General features: G+C 39.3%; 1 protein-coding gene across 7 annotated transcripts in view; it reads right to left on the reverse strand.

The window, feature by feature from the left end:
• DIP2C (disco interacting protein 2 homolog C) overlaps positions 1-26704 on the reverse strand; it is a 325883-nt gene that overhangs the window by 32603 nt on the left and 266576 nt on the right. For all 7 annotated transcript variants that reach the window (XM_080385105.1, XM_080385104.1, XM_080385106.1 and 4 more), the window contains 7 exons: positions 25093-25216; positions 23328-23449; positions 20504-20615; positions 20275-20384; positions 17396-17526; positions 7280-7448; positions 6172-6342 (listed from right to left, as the gene is read on the reverse strand). In XM_080385105.1, coding sequence (XP_080241231.1) covers positions 6172-6342; positions 7280-7448; positions 17396-17526; positions 20275-20384; positions 20504-20615; positions 23328-23449; positions 25093-25216 — 939 coding nt within the window. The remainder of the gene's footprint in view (positions 1-6171; positions 6343-7279; positions 7449-17395; positions 17527-20274; positions 20385-20503; positions 20616-23327; positions 23450-25092; positions 25217-26704) is intronic.

Here is a 26704-nt window from a genome sequence, read left to right on the forward strand (position 1 = left end):
TAGTTAAAAAACGACACAACTTCTGTTCTATCTGAAACTTACTAAGGACATGCCAGGTTCTGTTCTATCTGAAACTTACTAAGGACATGCCAGGTAGTGTTCAAGGAAATAAAATGGGCCAAACATAATTTTCTGTTTGCAAACAGGTGCATCATAAAGTCACATCCCTTGGACTAAATAAATAAATCTCCTGCCCATGCATAGGCTGCCACCACTGAACCAGCCCTGGTCTGTGCAAACCTCTGTAACACGCCAGGCTTTTATTTTCTGGGAAAACCCTGCAGGTCAACACTGCATGGAGAACCACCCCAACAAGTCAGCAGTACAGATGACTGTGCCAGCACTCAGCCTGTACCTAATTTCCACTGAAGTCAAAGGCCAAGCTGCATGCTCTCCCCTGCTTCCCTCCCCATGGTTAAAAAACAGGAACTAGGCAATCAGAAGTCCTAAGAATTTAAAAAACCTGTTGTTTTGGGTTTTGTTTTGCTATCTAAGGATGTGGCCTCAGTGTTTACCCTGAGTGTGCTTCTGCTCCAGTGATGCCTAGAAATGGAATTTTTGATGCACACTTAACGATCTCATGTACGCAAGCACAGCAGCTGGAGCTGTGAAAAGAACTTCATGGCATGACTCATAGTAAAGGTGGGAAAACACAGAATGTGAGGGAACTCATCCAGAGCTGTACTGTATTGCGAAGTGTGAATCATACTGCTGATAAAGTGCATGGTCTCCTGCTGCACTCTTCACAGAGCGATCCCTTATTACTTTTAATATGGAAGATCCTCAAAAAGTGTGATCTATCACTAAGTAAAAAGAAACATTAACTGTATGCTTTGGTAGACAGTGAGGAAAGGATTTATTTCATGTAACTTCAGCCATCAAAGAAGTAAGTGTGCAGTACAAGGTAGGAAGTATCTCCTGATGGTGATGGGACAAGATGGACACCTGAGACAGGCTGGAAGAAGCTCTTCTTGAAGTACTTCGATTCTATTGACTATAGATGGATATTGGATAACTCACTTAGCCTTGCTGTCTCACGTAAAAAAGGTGACATAAAGGAAGCAAGATGAAGCCTGCCCTCCTGCCATAGCTTGGGCAGATTTGTTAGTGTATTTTCAGGGTTAACTAAGGAAAATGAACAACTTCTAGAATTTCTCCTCAACTGGAATTGAGTAGCAGGTTGAATAAAATGAAAATATTTATTTCAAGTGTTTAAATGGAAATTAGATAAAATCCTAGAGAACCATCTGTGCTGTTGCTGTTGTAAGAAACAGGCTACTTTTCATATCTACTTTTCTCTCTCTCTTGAGAATACTAAGATGCTAGGTAATGAGAATTAAAATATGCTGGATGCAATCTTTTCATCTCAGAAATCCCTGGATCATTATCTGTGACTATACAGCCATAAAAGGTCAGATATTAATGGTATTTAAGTACCTAAAGATGGAGAAAATTATTTATTTTCAGAAGCACACGTCTAAAAACCTAGTCCAAAATGACTACATCAAAAGAAACATAGGAAATTTGCTCTGAATTTCAGACGAAATGAACAGAAATGGCAATGCATTAGGCTGTCAGTGATCTTAACGCTGAAATTAAGATCATTTGGTAGACTAACGCTGTTTTGTACTAAAGGAATTATCACAATTATTTCCTTTTAAAAGTAACCTTCAATGAAACATCAAATTCTGCTAGAAAGTTTTTAGACACACACACTCAGACACACAGACACATACATCTCCCTCCATCCCCCCTTCTTCTTGGAAGGAGGAACAACAGTGAAAGCTTTTTGGAAAAATCAGGATAACCTCCCCTTGTAAACACTTGAGTCTTAAGTTTGTCCAAAAAACTGGAAATCAAGCGAAGAAGTTATCAAAGATCACATCAAAGTTGCATTAGAGGCAGTCCATAAAGAAAAAAGCCTGGGTAGGTTTTTTGCTGGTGTCAATAGCTGAATACTGAGATATGTTTAGAAAGGTGATTAGTAGGATACGTATTTTAGAAAGACCGTAGAATAGACTGGATCACAGTTATCCCTATAGAAGATGCTGTTCCAGGAACCACATGCTGATCTCATGGATGACAAAACTTGTAAGAAAAAAAGCAAAGGCAGATGTTGTTGACTCAAACATCTTCATAAGTATTTTAATTGAAGTGTGAAGCATCTAGAAATCATGACCCATTTCTGGAACATATTGGAGACAATGCTAATTTCAAGAACATTGTTGATCAAGGATTAAAATTCATTCTGTTCCTCAGCCCACAAGCTATTCTGGAATATCACTAGCCATAAACTTCCAGACAGTCTGGAAAGAGCTTTCAGTCTAATTCAGTATCCAGTCTTTGGCAGTGTCTAATACCAGATGCTTCAAAGGATGCAATCCTGTATCTTTATATTCTCTATCAAAATGACGTATTTTGTGGTGATGCTTGTAAGTAACATCTTTAGTAATTTTTCAAACCTCTTTAAAACTTGCCAAACTACCCTCGGCTTAAATGCTTCAAAAATCATTCTGCTCGGAAGGGTAATGTTACTAAATATAGCGTGTTCTGAAATGGCTTTTCTTCATTCCAGCCACACCATTCTTTAGACAGTGTATGGCTTTTAGTTTGTCCAAGTTTTACTAAGACGCAACATATTAGTAGATCTCAATGAAGCCCAATACAAAGAGATATGATCAGCCAGGCTGTTAATCACCCCACTCAAGGCTTTCATCCTGTCTTGTTCTGAAATTCATAGTCAGTATCATTAATAATATTCTTTCAGAGAGTTATCCACTTTTACAGTTTGATTCAATAACTCCAGAATTTCTGTAAAGAACCATCTAAGAAGCAAACGCCAGCTAAGTAGTTAACACAATCAAAAGGCAGATATACCTAGTCAAGCAAAAATCCAGCCTAACTCCATGCTGACTACAACTTCCAGTTTCTCTGAGTGTACTCAGCTCTCCTGCATGTTTGTAGTGGGCTGACCAAGACAGCAGCTAAGTACCCACCCAGATGCTCACTCCCTCCCCTCCCAGCAGGAGAGGGGAGAGCAAAAGCGAGAAAACCCATGGGTCAAGATGAAGACAGTTTAATGAGTGAAGGAAAGAGAAAAAAACCCTAGGTGATGCAAAAGCAATTACTCACCACCTCCCACAAGCAGAACAGTGCCCAGCCAGTCTCTGAGCAATGGCTACTTTGGAAGACCAATCCCCCCTGTTTAATGCTGAGCATGACATTATATAGTATGGGTATCTCAGGTCAGCTTGGAACAGTTTTCCTGGCTGTGTCCTCTCCCAACCTCTTGCTCTCCCCCAGCCTACTTGCTAGGGGCAGTGGGGTGGTGGTGCGGTGGGCAGAGTGAGAAATGGGAAAAGCCTTGATGCTGTGCAGCACTGTTCAGCAATAGCTAAACCACTGGTGTGCTATCAACATTGTTTCAGTCACAAATCCAAAACTCAGCTCCTACAGGCTGCTATCAAAAAAGTTAACTCCATCCCAGGCAGACCCAGTACAGTACTACTTCCAAGGCCGCATGCTCGAGCACTGAACTGGCCTACTGCTGCTTAGTGTCATTCCCTGGTTTTATTATTTGTCCTGAATAAATGACTTGATCTCGTAAATGAAGCAACCACCACAAACAGTCCAGAGATCACTGCAACCCTGAAACGGAGATTTTCATTAGTGGCAAGCAAACTTTTGCAGCTAATTTTTCCTTTTTGTCTACAGCATCCTTCATGTCTGGTCTCCCCAAAGACCAGAAGCCAGAGAAGTTCAGTTATATGTCAGTAGCTGCACCACAGCTGCAGGGGTGGGCTGGTGGGCCCCATCCTGATCTGTCAGCGAAGTCAGAGCAGTGGATGTATGCTATCACTTCCCTCCTTCCCCTCCTCTGTAAGAGACATCCCATCATCCCATGGGCACTTCACAGTGTCTAAAGATACAGGAGCAAATTAGACAAGGATTGTTACCAAGTAACCAGCTCATCTCTTTCTCCTCTGTTTTCTACTTGAGGGAAAGTGGTGTCCTTGTTGCCTGCTGTGCCCGTCCCAGCCAAGGGTTTAAGCTTGGTTAGGTTGCTGACTGGGTAAGCAGACCAACCTGCACCTGCTAACTGGCCTAAACTGGCACCATCCAAACTGTGCCGCCTCATGGGGGAGGTGCCTAAAGATTTCCTAGATGTTTTCCGAGTTGTCCTCTCTGCCTTGTCATCACTCAGGACTCTAGATATGGAAAAAGAAATAAAGAGGCCTGTATTCTTGCAAAGAAATTCAGCAGGAGAGATTTCAAAGCCTCAGTCAGTACTTTTTGTATCAAATCCATGACAGAAATACAGGGGAAGATACTGCCTGGGTTCATACATGTTTAAACTACAAGATGCATTTTTCTCTCATAACTATAAAATTTCATTAGGGTAAAACTGTTTTGAAGGATTCAAGTGCCATTTTTGAGACTACAGGAGATTTTCTTAAATTTTTATTATTGGAGAATGTTTATGACAGCAATTACAGAATGTCAAACTAAAGAACTCTACCTCTGGGACACAGAATGACTTTTAACCCTGCTCAGTTTTGCCTTGTCATATGTTTGATAATAATAATTAAAGTCACCCTGGGCTGAAGGGATACTCTGCTGGTAGTCAGAGAGGAAGCAAGCAGTCCTGGAGACGTGGCATAACTCCTGTATTCATATTCTGGTAACACGCTGAACTACAAGGTCACTTTTAGACAAGGTCTGATGAAAGCCAGGATTCTTTAGTGATGTCGAACAGGGCAAGAGGCTAAGACAAGCATAACATACAGACATATTGGTCTGTGCTGAACCCATAAGCTGTATTTGTCACATTTTTTTGATAAAATAAAAAATCTTCACATTTACAATCAGGAAAAAAAAATAGCAAGTCACTTATTTGCAAAGTCACTGAGAAGATCTGTTCTGGCTTCCACACCTAAGCAATTATGCAGGTTACATGCATGAGAAATCCTTTAATGTGAACTAGGGGTAACTGCCAGATTTGAAGTGTGAGATGCACCATATAGAGTGCAGGCAAGTTCTGCTGAGGAGACAGTGACTTTGAAGAGGTTAGAGACACGGTAGGTGACCAAATGGATATGGAACTTTACAGTCAATGTGGCTGCCAATGCAGAAGATGATCCTTGTGTTATTTAAAAAGATTATTAAGTCTGAAATCATATTACATCTAAGTAGGACACCTGTGGCATTATTGCAGGAATAGTACATGAATTCCTGATACCAGATTTAGACAGAAAGAGATCAGGAGTCATTAAAAGCAGACACAGATCAGGAAAGGCTGTCTTAAGATTCTTTATCTATTTATCAAAGACTAAGATGTGTATTAGAGTCATGATATGAGATCCTTTATTCTAGATTAGAAAAATGTAATAAAATAAAAAGTGATTGAATCTAATGTCAGATAAATTTAAACTAGAAATAAGGCAAAATTAATTAAAAATTGAACACCTTATAAAAAGGCAAGTTAATGTTCAGCACTTGAAGTTCTGAAAGATAAAATAATATACTGTAGATCAGCCTAAAACTATTTGCTTGGTGTAATCATCATTGGATGAAAACCTAGAGGGTATTCAGAAATTTGGACCAGAGAGCTACAGTGCTCCATCTGTCCTTAAAATCGTCACTCGATAAAGATTCCTGGAGAATGCAAGTTAAATCCTGCATTATTCCTGGGTACTTTCTTCCGATTAGTGGATTAAAACAGAATGGAAGTGATGTAGCAAAACAATTTTCCATTGTAAAAGATAAACTGTGTGCAGAAAATATCTAGTTAATTAAATAATGGTTGGAATTATTTTATAAACAGAAGAAATCCATTTTGTAACATGCTAAATTAGCACTTGGAAACTGGATTTTACATTACATGACTAAATACTATTTTTTGAGTACAGAGTATGCATTCTGTCACTACCATGCACTTCTCTGAATTACTGTATTCACGGGCAGAATAAATGCTATGAGTGCAACATGAGAGGGATGAATAGTTGACAAAGTAACAGAAATTTACTACCTGTATATGCAAGAACATGAAGTACCACATGCATTTTTTTTAATATGTCTGTAACCAAGCAGCCAAAGGAAATACAATGAATGCTTTTTTCTGAAAACTGTTTTCTTAAAATAATTTTGAGCTTAAGGAGTGAAAAATCTTACCTGCAAACATATTGCCAGGTTAACTCTACAGCCAAGTGATGTGCTGACAGCCCGTGGATGGAGACCAAGGTCTTTAAATAATTTTGAAAATGACTGAGTAAGAGCTATCCGAGGTCGTTCTTCAGCCACTACTACACACGTCCGTACACGTGAAAGGTCCAGTCCCCTTGCCTAAAAAGAAGTTAAAATGTAACAAAAGCCACAAATGGACAGATTTAATGAAAAAGTTAGTAGTACTTAAGTGTACTGTGATTCAAGAGGAATAGCAGAATACAGGCCAAGGTGCCAGTATAATTTACAACTTTCCTGGACGCCGGATGGCCAGATGACAGCCTAATAGCTGTAGAAGAGCAGACATACCTGCTTGTCATCTCAGTGTTAGCACGTAGGAAGAGATGGGTATGCTAATTCTGAAGGGAGGCAATGCTATTTCCTAATATTAATTCAGAAAGCCAGTGAATAACAGCAAACAGGAAGCAGTGTCTAGCCTTAGAAAAACTGATTAGGAAATTATTAAACGAGGATGGTTAAGGGCTGGAGACATTGTAAATATCAGTATCCTAAGATCTAATTTATTTCAGTAGCATACTGGAAATTCTAGATCATTTCATCAATGTAACTGGCCACGTGGCTTTTAATTCTGAGGGAGAAAAAAAATGCCCACCCCATACAATGACAAACCACTTAAAACAATACAGTACTTTTAATAAGTGATTATTGAACTACAGGGGCCAAAACCAAACTAGTACTTCATACAATCAAGGAATTCATAAAACATAATATTCAACATAATATTCTTCGGGTCTCTTGCACGTTTACAACTCTGTTTTCCAACACTTGCCTATCAACATAGGCTGCAACACAGAACAGAAAGCTTAGGTAAATAAAAGCCTTCCCTTGATGTTTAAAAGCCTCGGGATCTGAAAGAGACTGACTGATATTCGAGTATAGACTTTGGCACGGAATAACACAGGTTCTGCAGAAGCTGCCCTCGCCCTCTGATGCCTTTCTCTCGCTGCAGACATTTAGCACAGCCCTTCAGGGCAGGAAGGGCTCTCAAACCCCACCCTGCAGACGCCAGTTTGTGCAGGACAGCAGAATTACTCACCTTCAGTGACTCTGTTTGCGAACCGAGTCCCTTAGTACAAAGCTCCATGACTGAATAGGAACAAAAAGTGTCTCTCACTTTGTACTGACTCACGGCAAGAAGCCACAGAGCAGGATTTGTCTCCAGTTCTGAAGGGGGAATCAAAATAGACTGGTGTCCTGAATAAACGCTGTAAAGACACAAGATTCGTTAATGCATGCGAAATGCCCGCGCCCGCAGATGTTAATACAAGCTATGGGGTAGTAGAATACAAAGTTTATCACAGCGCTGGATGAACCATGTAAAGTCTCACAGTGCTCTACAGGTCCAGCAGTTTAACGTGAAGTTTAACTGGTTTTTGCTTCAGAGTCTACGAGGAATCATAAGGAATGCAGACAGAACATGCTCCTAAAATACTAATTTATTCAAAATGCCTGTAGACTTTGCTGTTAGAACTGTACTGAAGAGAGCAAAATAGCTTGGTTATTAATGGTGCTAATAAACAGTATTATAATATCAACAAAAATTATGTGTTGCTGACAAATAATTAAGATTGGGCAATTACCATTTTAAGATACCTTGATTAGAAGAGTACTTGATTACTTAATATGGAAATAACCTCTCTCCTGCTGAGGCAAGCAAGAGGTTTGCAATCACTTTCAAGGAGTAAATCTGGCCCCAATTTAACAATCCTTGTGGCTTCAGATTTCTTCTGTGGAAGTTTTATGAACTTTTAAAACCCAAATATACTACCTCTCTTGTTTACTGGATACCCTGTGAGTATATAAGTGTTAAGAAAAGACACTTATCAGGGTCCCTGAAGGAAACAATTCTGTCCGAGCTAATTTCCCTGGTACCAAAGATTGTCCCCAAGGGAAAAAAGTATTCCCAATTTGATTTTATTTCCCATGGGTCCTATGTTGTTCATTCATCTCAGACAGGCAGATTTACCATCAATTTTACAGTTCCTTCACATCTTAATTTGTGATTTGTAGCTATATCAAATCAGAATGGTCATAGCATAAAACCCCCAACACAGAAGTTCTGAAAAAGGACCATAAAGCCCCAGAGATTTATGATGCATATGGGAGAAATTAATTTGTGACTTGAAAACTTGAAATGCTGGCTTGGTAAAGTACAGCTGACGTTTCCAAATCCAAGTGCCCGAAGTAAGACACGAAATGGAACTTTAATTTCAGGAATACGAACATCTCTCTAACTAACACACTTTTGCAGTTCTTGAAGATATGTTGCACAACTAGCTTCCCTCTTTGGTGAGTGCTCCCACTCCTCCCCTAAACCCAGGTGAGAATGCTTTCAAAAGCTGTGCAATTTAGAACAAGGTTTGTGTGACCTGGATGCCTTTACTCAGTACAATAAAGGCATAAAAGGTGTACAAGTCCAGCCACAATGGCAGTTAATAATCCAAACAGTTTAGGTCTCCGCTGGAGTATGAGCCAGAGGTTGTCACGGAATATGTATGAACTACAGTTAAAATAATTTCATTTATCATACAATAAAAAATTTATCTTTGACTGCCTGTCCACATTTACACCACTCCTGGTGATTTATGACCAGTGACTTAGTACAAATTGATCTGTTCTCAATATGGCTGACATAACGACTATAGCGCAGGATGGTCAAATGAAGCATTATGCTTTTATGTTGCTTTTACAGAATCAGAATAAAGGATGACTGAACCCTGAGCATGTGCTTTATAAACATTTGAAAAAATATGTTGGCAAAGTTACCTACGCCTGCAAGGAGTATGCCCTGAGCTCAAGTGACAGATCAAACCCAGCTAGGGAGTAGCAACAGTTTATACTATAAATACTACTACACTCTTTCTTTCTCAGCCAATTCTATTAAATTTTTCAGAGAAGGCTGAAAGGTCTTAGTTCTTTGCAAATTTAAGGTTAGGGTCCCACAAACAATCAAGGTGTGTGGTAAGTCTGGTAAATATCTAATTCTTACAAACAGGTAGCTGTAACCACTCGAGTAAGAACCTGGGATGGGCTGCAATCTGCATGAATATGGTACACAGAGATTCAGCATCAAAACCTTCCCCCTGTCCCTGAACTCCTCTTGTTGATGCAACCAATAGCAGAAGAAAAAAACCCAACCAACTACAGAATAATAAACAAGCTGCCAGGGGATCAAATGTGGGAGAATTATTACTCAGAACCATATAAAGATCCCTTAAGTGCCACTTATTCAACATCCCAAAATAAAAACAAAATCAAAAGAACAAACTTTATCCCTGTACTGAAAAGTGCACACAAAAACTCCACAGTAATAAGGGAGGAAAAAGCTGTATTGCTTTTAGTAGAAAAAAAAAGCAGATTTGATTCCAAGGAAAGAGTCCAAAATGGTGGAATCTGAGAATATGGATTTATATCAAAGACAAATCTTTTCCCCCTCAGTAACACTAATGAGTGGGAGTGAACTGTCTACCTCTCTTGATCAGCTTGGGCTGGACAAGTAAGCAAGACGTTTGTATTTGCTTTTAACCTCCCACCAGCAGCCATGCAGCAAAGCATGAGGATCTGGGCAAAATAACCCCGTCTTCTCCAGACTGAGGGAAACAAACACCCTTACGATCAGACTTTGACTGAAAAATCACTCTGATTAGGCAGAAATAAATCAGATGTTGCTAGTACCTTTTCTGATCTTTATAATCCCTAAGAAATACTAAAGAGTCCAGAAAAACTGTAGAGCAGCAGAAAATATCTAGCAGGAAGGAAACTTTCTGTGGTGCAGAACCTCAGACGTGTGTTGCTCTTGTCCATAGTACATACATCTACAGAAAGATACCACACCTGGAAACTTGATGACCAACACAGGCTTTGGTTACCAAGCTATGGTTTAATAAACCACGCTTATCAACTGATTTGCTAGAGCAGCTGGTGGAGCTAGAAGACCTACAAAGACATATGTCTGGGGTGAACGTGCCAGTTCCAGAGCTGAAGTGGTCTGCAGCACCCGGCTGCCACTATGTCAGTCATAACTTGGCTCACCTCCTTGAATCAACTCAGAAGCATTATGCAGGTTTTGTGAATCACTCCAAGCAACAAAATGTTCCTGGTAGCTGCACATCCTTGCAAATCCGCGTATTTTATACTTCCATGTTGACCCCTGCGAAGCTGTATGTCACCAATGTTTTGGTGGAGAGAAGCTGAGGAAAAACAGCTACTCCCTTGTATAGCTGGTTGAAACATTCCTACAACTCTGGTGGTTTCGAATCACTGTTAGATGTTAGAGGGTGTTTGCTTAGTTTTAATGCCACCAGCCAAGCAGAGGACCACACACTTGAACAGACTGCAGCTGTGGAAGGCTGCTTTGGAGATGCTGGATATAGCTAGATGTGGTCCCAATCCTACTGGAAATTCTGTCAGTGCTGCCTCTGTGTAATTCTAGGTATGGTAGAGATGTTTGGTAGGCACATCTAGGTATGGTACATTCTAGATATGGTAGAGTTAATCCCAAAACTGAGGCACTAAACAAATAGACAGTTACATCTCACCTTGAAACGTGACAGTCATCAAGAGGTGATTAAGCTGTCAGCTTTGCTACTCTCATACTGGAAGCAACAAAACCATGGTGAACACTGTGGCATCAGGGGGATCAGATGGGATATTAGGAAAAGTTGGGGGTTTAAATATAAATTGTAGAATCTAAAATTACCATTCTGAAATTGCAGCTATATATGATATATTGGAGTAGGTGCAAGAATTCAGTTATATAAATATTGGGAAGGAACTGAAGCAAGATAGTTTCTTCCATCACTGTAGAAACCTACTGTCACAAAAGTAACTCTGTCTCCTGACAGAAGTCTTGTAACAGGAGTAGACACAGTGCAGAACTGCAGAGACTAGCTGACAGACCTGGACATCTGTTTATCAGTCTCCACCATTTTTAGGAAATGCAAAAGGAGCAGACAAAAAAGAAGACAAAAAAGGAGAGTGACTACAGAGCACCCCTGCATCATCTTGTCACGATGACATTTAGGATGCAGATGCAGAGTGAAATGCTGCGGTAGTTGAGGTGGGAGATCACCTTTTAGAAATGCTCTCTTCCTTTCGAGGACTGCAAAGCCATCGGGGGGAAAAAAGGGTATTCACATGGTGGACAAGTCTTGGATTTTGGCAGTAAGTGAAGAGCCTTGTCTGCCTGCACTAAGCAAGGGCTGCCCAAGGACAGGAACACTCCAGTTAAATGCACCAGGATGTATTTTGGTATGACGGCACCATCTGATCACAACACCGGTATCACCGCCTGCCAGGCTGTTTTGGCAGTGTACCTGGAAGGACATCTTGGCACTTAACTGTTCCACTGAATCAAAGATTTACCCCATGCTGTGCTGACGCAGATTAACAGTCAAGTCTGAGGTTTTATTATAGTTCCAGAAATTTCAGCAGGGCAATAAATGCTGACAAATGGCAATTGCAATTTGCAATTGCATTCTGGCAGGCTGCTGACCTGCCACTGCCCTTACTTTTGGAGTCCTTCTCAGGTGGTATCAGCTGAATTCCCACTTAACTGCAGGAGGCAGGTAGGTACTGCTGAGTCTTGTAAGTATATGCATTTAGTTTCTGCATTTCTAGAGATAATACTTGGGATTTGGTGATGAGGGAGAGGTATGGGAACTGAGCAACTGGCAGAGCCCAAAATAGCTGAGTTGCCATGCCTATAATTCAAAGTCTGTGAAAAGAGTCTGCGTGCCGAGGAAACCTGAATGGGACTGAACAAAAGCCTTCACAATTAGCTGGACCAGACCTTGTATGAAGGACAGTAGAGGTCACAGAGCAGAGTATTTGTGCATATGTCTGCCCTAGGCTTCACAGGACTTGGGCCAAAATTAAATCTTCAGTTCTGCTGCAGACCCACTACACACACCAAAAAGGGGCTTTTGGAGAACAAGTAAAGGACTTCGCACTACCTGCAGAATCCAAGATGTGCAGCTGGCATACAGTGCACTAGCAGCAAGACTGAACATGGTAAGCGGATAAGCAACCAGTACTGAAGAGACACAGGTATCTCACAAAGAAGTTTAACTAATGCACAGTGAAAGACATCATTGCATCAGGCACGCAGATTTTCCCCAAAAGGAAAAGATCTCACCCATAAATCTTGATAGGCTTCCAGTGCTGAGAATAGGTCCAGTCTTTACAATTTCCACATCAGAGTACTGGGAGCCGGCGAAAGTGGTGCTCCAACCCAGCACTTTGCTGTAACTCAAGCTCTGGTGTTGGTACTCCAATCAGATACCCCCAAGTCACTGGTTCCCACTGAAATGGCAGTATTTTGTCCCTGTAGTGCCCGCAGCACCTGCTGGGACAGTGTTGTCTGCCCAGAATGACAGCCAGAGGTTAACTCCAACTTCTCATCACTGGCACGTCTTCAAAAGGCCTTAGCCTCCCCCTTCCAGAGACATGTTTCAGCAATCTCTGAGCCTCACAAGGGAAGCTTTCTTAACATGGCTCCAGGTTGCTCCAGGGCACTTCTGAACTGTTGTGTAGCTTTTTATTGGAAAGTGTGTTGCTGACTGCTCCTGAGCACAAACACATCACCTGGCAGCACCAGGAGTGGGAATCATACACTCTGTGGAACTGGAGTGCTCAGGGCCACTTCAACACAAAGTCCCTTTATCTAAATTCGTAAAGCAGGTGAGCAAGTGCTAAAAATTTGGCCACTGTTTCTATTTCGTATTGAAGAAAAAAGAGAGATGTCTTGCCCTGCATGGAGGACAGCCTGAGGTAAACTGGAGGATGCAGATGGCAGTGCCATTTCTGTTGTCGCTGGCATTAGAGACATCCTAAGGCTGAATGCATCCAGCTCAGTTCATTACAGCAGTTTGTAAGCCCCTGCTCAGACCTGAGGACCACTCAAGTGGTGTCTTAGCAACACTCCCCCCCTTGTCCCAGCTACTGCCCCATGTACTGGCAGGTCTACAGAGAGGTGGAGTTAGTCAGTCTGTCAGCGCACCTCAGAACTTGCATATCAAGGTAACTCAGGGCTTTCAGCTGCCCTTGAACCTTCTAGACTTGAGGCAGGTTTAACAGACCTATAGTAATGTGGAAGAAACGCAGATTGCCTCTTTCACAGATTGCCACTGGCTAAAGACTCCACTGGAAACAGGCACATGGCATTGTGTGGACAGATGCACCTTTACATTCCCCTGCCCCGCTTACACACTTCACAAAACACGAGAGAGATGGTTATGTTCATGTCCTTCACTTCCCATGTCAGAATTACCCTTTTCTGGTGTGGCATTTAGGCTTCTTTATGCAGTCTTACCTTTAATTTGCTATAAATAGGCTGAAATTGTGTGAAATGCTCATGCCTGCCAGATATCTTCAAGTTTGCCTGAAACCCCTAACAATAATTAGTTAGTCGCAGCACACTAAAGTTTTCTAAAATCCAGTTCTCATGTTAATGCGGCAATTCCTTGCTTACTTCTTGCACAGTTCCACCTGTTCGGTTAATAAGAAACCTTGCAGTCTCTTGCTCCAGAAGCTCTCTGGCAGCAAGGCTGGGGACTTAAGCTTGTGGCTACAGAACAGAGACAGCAGGAGCAGGACAGGAGAAAGCCACTTCGCTGCACCTTACCTGGAAAGCCTTCCCAAGATCACTTTATAGCATTCATGCTATTTTTTATGTAGCTACTGTGGACTTGAAAATTCAGTTATTTTAAATCCAGACTGAGTCTTAGTGACTTGCACTATTACAATCTCACTTTGTGAGAATATGTATAAAAATAATTATAAATTATGAATGTACTTCATTTTAATTTGAGCAAGGACAATTCTATCTTCCAGTAGTAAAAGCGGAACTGCAATATGGGTTGGCTCTAGCTGGCCTAAAATGGGAGGGAAAATTCTTATTCTATTGCACCACTCGGCAACTATCGATTAAATAAATCCTCACTAACAAAATGCAAAATGCTCTATTCTGCCCCACAGTGAGCACCACTAAGATAGGGACATCTTAATTTCAGGAAACATTTTTGAACAATGAGATTTAGTATTGATTTTTTTACACTGGAGGACACTTTTATTTTTTTTTCTTTTAAAGAATGTAATAAATTTTAAAATGTAATGCAACCCAGGTCAGAATACCAGGATCACCCTCTTAGAATGGAGAAATGACATCATTAAAGAGAAAAACACAAAAATAAGGTATTCTTTTATTGAGCCATTAGTAAGAACCTGTTAAAATTAGTAAGTTTGGAGTTTGTGAACTCACAACAGGGCTGATGACTGCTGCCGCACCCAGGACGTGCTGTTCAATGACAAAGGTTCCAAGGAAACCCTGCTGGAGCATGCAGCCAGTTTAGAGGCAACATGGTAAATTCCATTTTTTTTTAAATGTATTGCTCTGCTTTGCAAGGTTTCTTTTCTTTATTATTTCATGCCCTTTAGGCCATAAAATAATAAATTTTTTAAAAAATAAAAACTTTGCAAAACTATGCAATATATTCTAAACTTACCAAAGGGCTCCATGCTCCAGCAGCTTTCCTAAGTAGCTTTGACCTCACAGAATGGGGCATTCTGGGGCACCGCAGTGGAGCAGCCCAGCACAACGTCTAAGCACCTACAATGGGGGATAAAAGGTTAGTTTTTCTTTTATTCCTTAGTCAATGCCTCCTTTGGTCTAGTTAATAAAGGGTTTAAAATGTACTTGTCATTTTAGCTGCACCCAGCACAGGAGGTTGCTTTCTCTTCCTGCTGGGCTCCTAAAATGAAGTTAGTTCCTATTTAACGCTCAAAACCCCCTAGCTGATCAAAAATTGAAGATCTAACTTCATTTGCATATGCCATTAGAAGTATTAATTTAGTTGGTGGGAGTGGTGACACAGAACCATACTTTACAGTGGAATCCTCTGAGGTAGAAATCTGGGCTGTGAAATGTTGGGGAGGATTTATGTTAAGCTACAAAGAGTAAAATGCAAACTTGCAAAGTTTTAAGTTACGAAGAGTCCAATAACATCCAGAATGTATTTTTTGCTATCACATCAAATAATACTAATTTCTAAAATAGTAATGGAAATTAAGTTTGTAAGTGGAATTAAGGGAGCTGTATCTGATGTCCGATTTCTCTAAAAGACAGTCAGAATTCAAGCAACCTGCAATTTTTCTGGTTTTATAGGAAGAGGACATCAGTGGCAAGGAAGAGATTGACATGATGGTTCATGTTGCTGGCCTGATCTCAGTTCCTTCAACTCCCTCACTTCTTTTCTCTTCTTTGAAAATGGTATAAAATTTTCTATTCCTACTACAAGCTACAGACAAGCACAGACCTTGATTGATTGCTTTCTCCCAAAGGCTTGCTGCCAGACATAAAAAATCTTCTCCTCCTAAAAGGCTGAATATTAGCAGTATTGGTAAGGACCTAAGGGCAGCAAACGCTTATTTGTTGCAAATACGGTTCTGGAAGAACCAAAAAATCCTGTATTCACGAGAGTCATGGGCACCACAAATTACTTGGATTTTGGACAGGTCAATATTTATCTGTATTTTATGGCTCTATCATGATGGTGCATGGAAGTTATTCTTGGATGCTCCATGTCTCAACATTATTCCATAATAATACACTCCTCAGCTGAACTCTCCTGTGGTGCTCTCAGCCCTTCCCTAGTCTCACTGAATGCACCATTGCAGATGTGGCTTTATTCCCAGCCTAAACAGTGTTGACATCAGGACATGCTGGAACTCATATGCCTATATAAAAAAATTTCTTAAAATTTTAAAAATCCTAAAAAAAATCAGCACTTAAAAGAATTAACTTAAAAAGAGTGATTTGTTTAAAATTTCAAAATTTCTGAAAGGTGTCTTGATTTTTTTTTGTAGCCTCAATATTTTTAATTATTTTTGTGTTGGGGAAATAAGACATTGGAAAGAAATGATTTTTCAAAATGAAGAAACCTCTAATCCCTACATAAAATCTGAAACAATATCAAGACAAGTATAGTTTAAATCAAGAAAGGCTGATCAAGAATGAATAAGATAATACTGTTAATCTTAGGCCCATTTAATATTTAATAAGAATATTTAATAAGAAGTATTTTAAAGGGGCAAAAACCCAGACCAATAGCCTTCCTTCAAATAAACAATAATCACTGAAAACAAATTGTTGCAGTTGCTTCCTTCAGGTATTTAATAAATTGGTAAAATTTTATCCAGGGTGTGTGTATATATATATAAAAATATATATATAATTATATATATAAAATTATATATATATTTATAATTATAATTATATATACATATATATATATATATGTGTGTGTATATATATATATATATATATATATATATATATGTAATCCAAAGTATTTCCCTGGATGATCTTCATTTTTGTAACTAAAACCAGCAGCACTGCTAGTGCCAAAGAATTTCCTATGGAAGGAGCAAAGATGTCAGACTTCTGTGACGCTGAGATGTCTTCATAAAAATGTGTTCCATTAACATTCCAATAGCTCTTTCCCCTTGCCTCTGCATCAACCCAGCAGACTTAAAAAAAAAATCGACAGAACTGCTTTCAGTGCTGAACTGTAACTTCCCTGGAGTATAGAGACTGACAGAATTGTTAAATTCCTAAACTCCTTGTTAAAGAAAAAAGCTGATTCACATTTCACTAGAAATGCCTTTTTCTGACAGCTTTGGTACTGCCATAGAAGTATCCTGCAAGAAAACATACTTCCATGTCTCTGCAAAAATCACATCCATAAGTCCCACAAATGAGGAAGTCCCCAATATCTACTTGTGCTTTCGGATTAGAGAATAAAAAAGAGTACATCACGAAACCACTTCCTTGAGGTAGTATTGGTAGAGCGCTGTCTTCATCAAACAAAACTAGCCAGACTCTGCAGAGACAGCAGTAAAACAGCAGGAGGTCAATGAGCAGCCTTTTTGATGCTCTGCACTTGTAGGTCTAAATACCTACGGCCATGCCCCGCTCAAAGAAAGCATATTCTCCGTACAGCACTCTCCATACAGCTTCCAGCAATTCCAATTGCCTATGTGAGTCCCAGAGGAACTGTCTGTTCTTCCTGTCCTTTTATGATTCACATCATCCAGTTTGTTGTGTTATAGTACAACAGAAACAGTATTTTAAAAGGTTGAGAAGAAATCTCACCTGCAGAGGCACCAGAGGACAAACCCAAGTCCACAGTAGGGGTCCAAGCAGATAGCAACTTCTCTGGAGGGATAAAGCTCACACTGCAGCTTAATAGAACGACAAAAGGCACTAGTGGCTGCATGAGACATCTGAAAGACAACAGCAAAGTAATTAAAATGATCGACTATGTCATTCAGAAGGCTCATTCCCAAACTGCGCCAAGTGCTTAAATCAGTTACAGGATAAAGAAAACAAATAAATATTGACGTTGTGCTCTATGTAAACACACGTGTAATTTATATCTAAGGAAGCATAATTCTCCTTCAAGAGGGCATCCAAATAACTGTGAAAGGGGAGGGGAGACAGAATGAATAAGTTTGAAGTGATTTAGGGAGAAAGCTGTGAGTGGTTTAAGTATGTGCTCCGAGCTTTATGCAAAGCTAATGATAACAAGCTAAATTTTCTGCAAGAATAAAGGAATAAATGACTGCAGGATCTCAGTGAAGTATTTTGCTGATCATCAGTAATATAATTCTAAGTACACGTTTCATATTACAATAAATAAAAAATGCCAATGCACTTCTTAAACTGAAGAGGATTTTGCATGTGAAAAGGTACTAAGGACCTCATAATTCATCAATAAAGACCCTTGGTAAAGTTAGTAAAGTTTCTGTAAAATGTCTTCATGTTATCCAGCTTCTAACTGAGAAACAAGCTCTTAAAATCTTGGTAGGAAAGCTCTCAGAGATAAAACATGCAGAAAATAGAAACAAACAAAAAAAAGATCAAAGGGAAATTCTGAATATTTTTCTATGTTAGGGTGTTTCCCACACTCACCCATCTTGGCTTAGAAGTTCTAACTACAGCGGGAACAGAATTACATCGTTCAATCTTTGTCCTCTTTGTTAATAACAAGAAAGATACCTATGTTAGAAATACAGCCTGGATAGGATTTAACTCATCTAACCTTTGATCTCTGCCACATACTGAGCTACCTGCTTTATATACTGTTAGAGTCAATGGAGTGGAACAGGCACTTGAGAGGTAAAATTTATTTGATCTTAAGGTAAATGGGAATAAAGCTCCAGAAGTGACTTTGTCTCCACTGCCAACGCGAGCCATAACTGAGGCTGGACATGTTCCAAGTGATGAAAAAGGACAGGCTCAAAACAGGTGTCCATACGCTGTTAACTCTAACTCAATCAAGACTACTTTTTCACACAGGACCAAACTGAACTCTACAAGTCCAGAACTAGTTTCATACTGTGAATTTTTGCACCACACTGGGTGCAAGCTATTGAAAAAGTTCAGAGTAAATGTAACTGGAATCTACTACTTCCAGTGATTACAAAACATCAGCTTTTCAGAAGCCACATAAATTGTTTAGCCATCTTTATAATTTAGCATCACTGTGTTATCAATATAAGCCTTGTGACTCTTACGATCCTTCCATCAAAAATTAATCACTAGTGATGATCTAGTAGATGGTAACTGTTTACACAAACCTGCTGAGTCAGTGATCAAGAGGCTTTTTGACCCAGATATCAGAAGTTAATTAATTCCTTGACAGATTTATCTGCATTTCCCTTTAGCCACATTAAGAAAAGGTTTGTCGACTTGCCCTGCCTTTGACCATCTTTGAAACTCTCCAGAAATGGACTCTGCATAGTTAGTAGTCATTTCTGCAAGTCTGATAAGGTGGGATTCAGACCTGATTTAATATTGATGACTGCATCTGTAACAATCATTTAAGGCCTCCTTTAGAAGAAATGAAGACTTATGTGACATTCACCCCACTCAAAAATAGATGTTTCAGGCAACTCAGATAAATTACACCCTGAAAGTCCCTGCTTCTCTCTGTTGTCTATTGAGGAGTCAAATGACCAGTCCACATATGTAGGCATTGTAGCTATTTGAAGTTAGATGAAATGAATCTTCCAGATGAAATGAATCCTCCAGGAGTGTCCAGTATGTGACCATCAGCCAGCTCAGCCATTTAACTGTCAGTTGACTTTGAGCCGGCCACTTCACCACTCTGTGCTTCAAATTCTCCATCTGAAAACTGAGAAAATGATGCTTTCTTTGTTTATAAAGTATACTGACAGCTTCTGAAAATAGATGGATGATGCCAAAGAGTACGAGGAATTCAATATAGGACATAAGTCTGATATGTCAGCAGAGATTGCTGAAGGAATCATAATCCTTGGATATAAACCAGACAGGACTAAGGAAGTAAAAGGTAAGAATAAAAGAGTGATTTTGCCTCTGCCTGCGAGTAATATGTAAGTTAGCAGCTAGGTAAAACACTTTTGATGAATAGTGGCTAGGGGGTTGGAAAATATGGTAGAACAGAGATTTAAAGAGCTCAACATGCCTGAGCTTATCAAACAAATGTATCAATTAATGTTTTACTGCTTAATCTAGTATTGTACCAAGTGAATATATCAGAGACATCAGCAGTTACCTCAATTGCATGAAGAAGAGAATACTGAAAACCAACAGCCAGTAACTGAGTTGTGATAAGGAGGAAACAATGAATGGGCACTGGAACAAGTAGAAAAAGGGTGACTAATTCTCATTTCCTTCATTAAATGGAACCAGTGGATGCATCAGTTGAAGAATGCTTCAGGCAGACAAGCTAGTAGTCTATCCACAGGGGTACTGGAATGAAATTTTTAGTCTGAGGAGGAGGAAAGGGGCTCAATTCGCCACACACAGTACCATAGTGAGTACAGAAGAACTAATTTAATGTTAACGGAATCAAATAATGACAGCAAGGTAGGAAGCAATTCAATGTCTACTACCAAAAATCAGGAGGAGTTATAAATCAGGAGCAATGTACCACCTGCCAGCCAGGAGTGATAGCAGGAATGCCAGCTTTAACAGCAAGTCCCTACCTTTACCCCTGCTAGCATGCCAGTTGTGGAGACACTGAAGTCAAGGTAAGCAAGCATTTCAGGGTTAGAAGGTTTGTAGATCTGTGCAGGCCGCTTCTTTGGCAAATCGTCTAGTGAAAAGAGAGAAAGAAAATGTGTGTATCTTACTCCCACGACAGATAGACCTCTGAGTGCTTGACAAATACAATGATAAAAGAAGACACAGAGGTCCCCTAGCCTTAGTACTCACCTGTATCTAGTACTGGAGGCCATGTTCTGACATCCACTGCTGCTGCTGCCTCTCGCGACCGTAACAATTTACATATTAATTGTGTAGTCATTAAGCAGGCAGAGCGGCTCACCTAGGAATTTAAGAAATAAATAATAACGCAATGGGATACTGATTAATTCTCCCATGAAAATGAGCCAGATCATGATTTATTTTCTGCCAGAACAGGACACAGGTATATTAGCCTTATGTTTTCCAATCAGGAGGTAGAAAGATGCACAAAAAATGCAGCTCACAAAGCAGACAAAGTCATGTGAGTTTTACAAATTACATGAAAATAGCACTTTCAGAAGAGCATTGTAATGAAACTGAAGGCACCTTAATAGTGAGAATGTGCTTTTCCAACACATTATATCAGTTATGAACCCAGAATGCCAGTGCACAAGACTATGACCAAAACACGTCCTATGTGATGGTAATATATCTTGGTTGATAAACAATATTTTCACATAAACCAAAACCTAGCCTGACATTTATATGAATAATTTTACTACCTTAAGTCAATTTTATGTTAGCCATATATTTCCAGTTCTTGTGCTAGTGATAAACCACTGGGAACTCTTCTGATATCAGCATGAGTAGCTCTAAACCAGAAATTGTGCAAATGGCACTAAGAAATGAAATGGTGAGTTTACTGCAAATACCATCTGCACTGAATTTTAGATGACACATGCTGAAGGTATTCTCCTTCTAGATTTGCTATTTTAAAAAAATCGTAAGTAGCAACTATAATAATATTTCTCACTGATTACAAAAATTAATATATTTAAGGAAATATTCAGACAAACATAAACATGAACACTATTAATCACTGAAGGTGGTACAGAGGACAAACTGAAAGGCAGCATCATTATTCTTTTCCCTGAACTTTGAGAATCTGTGCAAAAATTGTTAAGAGTATTTTTTTCTTTAAGGACTCTGAAACATTTCATTGCACGCTGAATTGCCAGTGTTCAACCTAAGGAAATCAATAACCATATGTACACTAAATTTTACCACGGAGCAGAAAAGATCAGCTTCTGTTGACAGTAATCTCATGAAGGTCAACTTTATAGAGCACGTGAGGAAATCAGGAGCATAGAAATACTGACCCAAGCTCTAATTACTTCCTCTAACCCCATGATTTTCCTGAATGGACAAACTAAATACTTCAAGCTAAAAATGAAAACAAATGAAGCCATTGCAGCATCCCTCAATGCAGTCATGTCACTGTCATGGCAAGGAAAGGCAGTTCTTACGTAGTTAATCTTAATCTATGAAAATCTTAATTTGGGACATATGAAGCAATAAAACAAAAGGAATTTCAAGAGCTGGTGGTTACCAGATGTCTCAGGAATTACATTATGTGGTATATCAGCAGGTTCACTAAAATACAGAATGTCTGTGCCTGGATAATAGCAATTCAGAGGTAAACATGTAGGGATGGTAGGGCTGATGGAAAGGAGAAAGAAGTTATCCTGGCTACAGGGTAGTAGCTGCTCTAGATGGGGCTCAATAATGCTCAGTTGTGTTTTACTACTACCAGTTCATCACCAGGACATAGTTATGTAGGCCAAATTTTACTCAGAAGTCATTCTTACTGACTTCAAAAGATGCTGTGTAGATATATAGCATGTCAGAGCAGGCTTTTGACTCCATCACATCAGGAAACTTGTATGGCTGAATTGGCAATGAAGGAAACGCCTCAATACTTTGATTTCTACAAGGTCATCCCTCTCCAAAATGAAAGAAAATCTTGTGTAAAACAGAGCTGAGAGGATTTTAAGTCAAACTGGCATTAATATGGCTAATAAATGTCAACATTTCATTTAGTCTATCGAAGGGACAATGATTACAAGGCAGATTAGACCTGTCCTAGTTTTTCATCATGAAACCAAACAGTTTTAGTTTGGCTATTAAACATCAAAGGAAAAATGAAACAACACATTTTACATAATTTCTATAATTTCAACAACTGATATTTAAAAACTGTGAATGCCAAAACACTAAAAAATGAGAAACCAGGGGACAATAGGACAATTTCTCATACCTCTACTGATCCTTTGTGGCATCCAATGCCATAAGGAAAGTCACAAATTATAACTACCTCTAGTAGTTATTACTTGAAAATATCAGCATTAATTAGAAATGTTAGTATCATGTTTGTTTCAACTTGTTTTTTCAGAGGCTCAGAATTCCATTCAATAGATTAGAGACTGCCAGATATAAAAGGTTATCTCTTGGCAATCGTTTTATTGCCCTCAGTAACAAGCACAGTGAACTTATTTATGTGCAACAAAGTCTAAACTTCAACAGATAAAACCAAAATATCAAAAGAAAGCACTGAATGAAAAAGTCCCAGTAACACTTCTCTGGATGAAACAAAGTACCATCTTCACAAGAGAACTTTGAAATTGCTTCAAACTGTGAAACAATTAGATGTACAGAGCTGAGCACAAATCACCATCAGGTCAACTAAGCTTTCCACTGGGATTTTTCTCAATGGTCAGTGTAGTGTTGCCAGGTGAGGAATCCTACCATTACTGGCATACAGCTAAATACAAGAAAGTACTTCAAATGTATTTCTTGAAAGGAGTAGCATAACTGTGGCAAAAAGTGACAGTGGAAGTCAGAAGGCTGTGTGCTGCCAAGCAGTGTTGACTCTGCAACACACTGAAGTCCTGAATCTTTGGAAGGAATACAACTCTTCAACCTGCATCCCTACTCAGATCAGTTACCATTTCTAAAGAATACACAAATCCATTGTTCATCTAATCTGCTTGTGCACTTTCAGGTGTCTGCTCACCTCCACAATCATCTTCACTGTAGGTAACGTGGTAGCTATGTTCTGGGGATGCGGAGGTCGAACCGTTATTGGCACACAGCCTGCATACAGGCATCCATAAAATGCGGCAATCAGATCTATTCCTGCATGAAGAACAAAACAAAAATCCTCCCCTGAAAATCAAATCATTTAATCACAGACACCCATGTCAGCATAAATATTACTTGAAACTCAACTCAGAAGGCTAAATGAGCGACTAAGCCCTTTAACAGACTTCTTTTTTAGCCCCTTGTCAGTATTTGTTCAGCTTCACTGATTCCTTTCAATCGTACTGTTCTTCTGAGCACGAAAAACCAAAGGCAACACACAAAGCTGCCAGCAGATATCATCATTTAGGTGAATTCCACTTTATGAACTGGAAGTAACCTGTTAAAATGACTGATTTCTACAGATTAATTATCTTCCTAAATTTACATTTATAGACAAATGAGAGTCTGCAAGAAGAGGGATGCCCCAGAAAAAGGATGAGGTAGAATGATGCCTGTTCCTATGAGCTGCAGAAAGAACATCTGGAGGTTTCATTAAATACTCTCTTTCTCATGTCATTTTAAACCTCAGATATGCAGCTTTGACTTATCTACCTGAAATTTTACAGTAAAAAAAGGAGTAATGATTTTGAAATCCTGCTTCTAATATAAAATTAGGTGTTGTTCTATATAAATGTTGACTGCAGGTGACAGATTGTGGACAGCAGACTCTCTAAGGAGGCTGAACAGACAACAGCACAAAGATCTGTTGAATACTGTTGTTTGATAGCTCCCTGGTGCTGTACACAGGCTGTGATAAGATGACAATGGGCACCATTTTATTCTTTCAGTGGAAAAGGATCTGCAGTACTGGTAGGTTATTGTTCCGTCAATAAAATGTTTTATTCATGGGAACCGAAATATAGAAAAATACCGAAAATACAAACTTACGTTTAAAATATTAGTCTTCTTTTGTGAAGACTTTTTCATGTTAATCATTGAGAAATTACTCCTATAAAGATTTTAACCCGTAGCTTGCAGCTCTTACAAACCAAATGTCACAAAACAGAGCTTAAATCAGACTGTTTATTTCACCAACACACATGAAAAGCTAAACACAACCAACCAGCACTAGATCAGAAATAAGTTCAAGCAAATGTCAAACATGGTACTGTTAACACAAGCTTAAAATTTTTTACGTCAAAGGATGAAAATCCAAGCCACAGAGAGCCATCTAGGTTAAAGATCTATAGAGAAAAGAGTGATTATAATTTGGATTTTCTTGATAATCTGTTATTTATTCTTCATACTTCTACTCTAAAAAATCATGGGTTACTTCTTAGGTATTGCTGCTTTATCTTTATGAAATGCAGCACTTCCAAGAGGAAATTCAACAGGTGAATCTAAGAACAATCAGCAGATGGAATATTTTAGCAGAAAGTGTGTGCTCATAAAATAGCGTATTTCCAGCAAATTAAAAGAAAAGCAGCAATTAAATTTGACTGCTTATAAAAGACAGGTTTTAAAACCACAAGTTATTCTTAAACTGAACACAAAGAAATAATATCTACATGCACATGCTAAAAGAAATTCTTTTAAATACATTTGACTAAGTTCAAAGAAATGCAAGCAAGGAAAATATTTTGTTTTTTACCAATTAACATCATTTACAGGTTGCTACCATCACCAGTGTAGCACTGTCTAAAGGATCTTGATAAACTTTTGGGACTACCAAGGTACAGGACATGTCAGTTCTTTACCTGGTGGGTAAACCAAAGCCACATGGTCTCCATCTTGTAAATGTCCCCGTTCCATTAACATGACAGCTATCTTCTCAGCTCGTTTATGTAGCTGGACACATGTTAGTGAGTTGGCTATCGTTCCCTGCACAGGAAGAAAGATGAATATCACAGAAGACAATACAATGTGCTGAAACTCTTTTCCTCTGCACCTCAGAAGTTAACTAGATGAGGTGCAGCCACAATATGCCATACAATCAACTCAAATATGGAAACCTCCAGCCTTATTCCAAACTGTAGTTGGAAGGAAAAAAAGATGTTTGTAAAGCAGAGGAACATTCTCTATTCCTTTCTGTGTCCCTTCTGCCCCCAACAGTGTGGTTGCTCTAATCAAGGGAGTACAGTAGTATGCTAATAGCCTGCCCATGTAACCTATACTTCCCTTGCTGCACAGGCAGCATTCCTGCTACAGCCAGGAACGTGCCTTTATGGTCTCAGCAGCAAACTGGAGAATCTGTGGAGAGCAATCCTGAAAATTGCACTTTGTTGTCTACACGCTGGAGTAAAGCCAAAGGGCACAGCAGAAATAAAAGACAAGAGACAAAAGACACAGGAGAAAACAATACTTTGTGATGGGGAAAAGAATTAGCCTGGAACAAAAGCTAAGCAGATGCATATAAAAGAAATAGAGAAGAAAGGCATTCCTTGAATTTGAGCATGAAAAAAAAGGCAAAGTGACAACATACTACAGTTTGGCTTTTGGTACCACTTCAAAAAATGCTAACCCAAAAATATCAAACAGATACAGTGTTTTAAATTGGATGAGCATTACAGTTCTCACACTTCCTAAATATATATACGTGTCTATGTATGCACACACACAAACACACATTTAGAGAAATATATACATCTCTATCACAATATTCCCTATCACAGCTGACACCGCAGAAGAGAACTCTAAAAATGAACGTGCAGGACAGACTGACTGTGCCTAGAGCTGAGCTGGCCAGGTCTGGGCTGAGATAAAGGGACAGGGCAGTATGGGAAGGGCTACACCTCTGCTTGTGCGCCCGTTCTGTGGAAAGAGAGGATTTCAGACTCCGGAACTGTTGTGATACACCTGGCACCTATCACAAGCACTAAGTTCACTTAAAAATAGGGAGTCTGAAAAAACTGGTGTGTGCGTGTGTACATTAAAAAGAATAATGTATCAAAAATGCAGTGCAATGCAATCAAAAATATTGCATTGCTATCCTTATTAAGAGAGAAAGCAAGAAGGTCTACCGTTTTAAACAAATATTCTTTACACTCTATTTTAACAAGGCAAGGAATAATATTTGGCCTGGTTGCTGGCTTCTATCTACCATCCCCATCGCCCCACTGCAGTATTGTTGACCACAAATTTCAGAGAGGAGAGAGCAGTTTGACAAAGGTCTAGTACTGGAAGTAGTGGCATGTTACCAGCATCACTTGGCATTCGCTAACTTAATTATAAACTGTCAACAAAGAGGACAATCCAACTGAAGATAAAAAGGACGAAGTCAGGGCTTAGCTTTCTTCTTCAGCATCTTCAGCAACCATACTTACTGAAAAGCAATTTTAATCAGTCTTCTGAACAATGCGGAGATCATTT

This window comes from Falco punctatus (assembly GCF_963210335.1).
Source record: "Falco punctatus genome assembly, chromosome: 4".
NCBI classification, from domain to species: Eukaryota; Metazoa; Chordata; class Aves; order Falconiformes; family Falconidae; genus Falco; species Falco punctatus.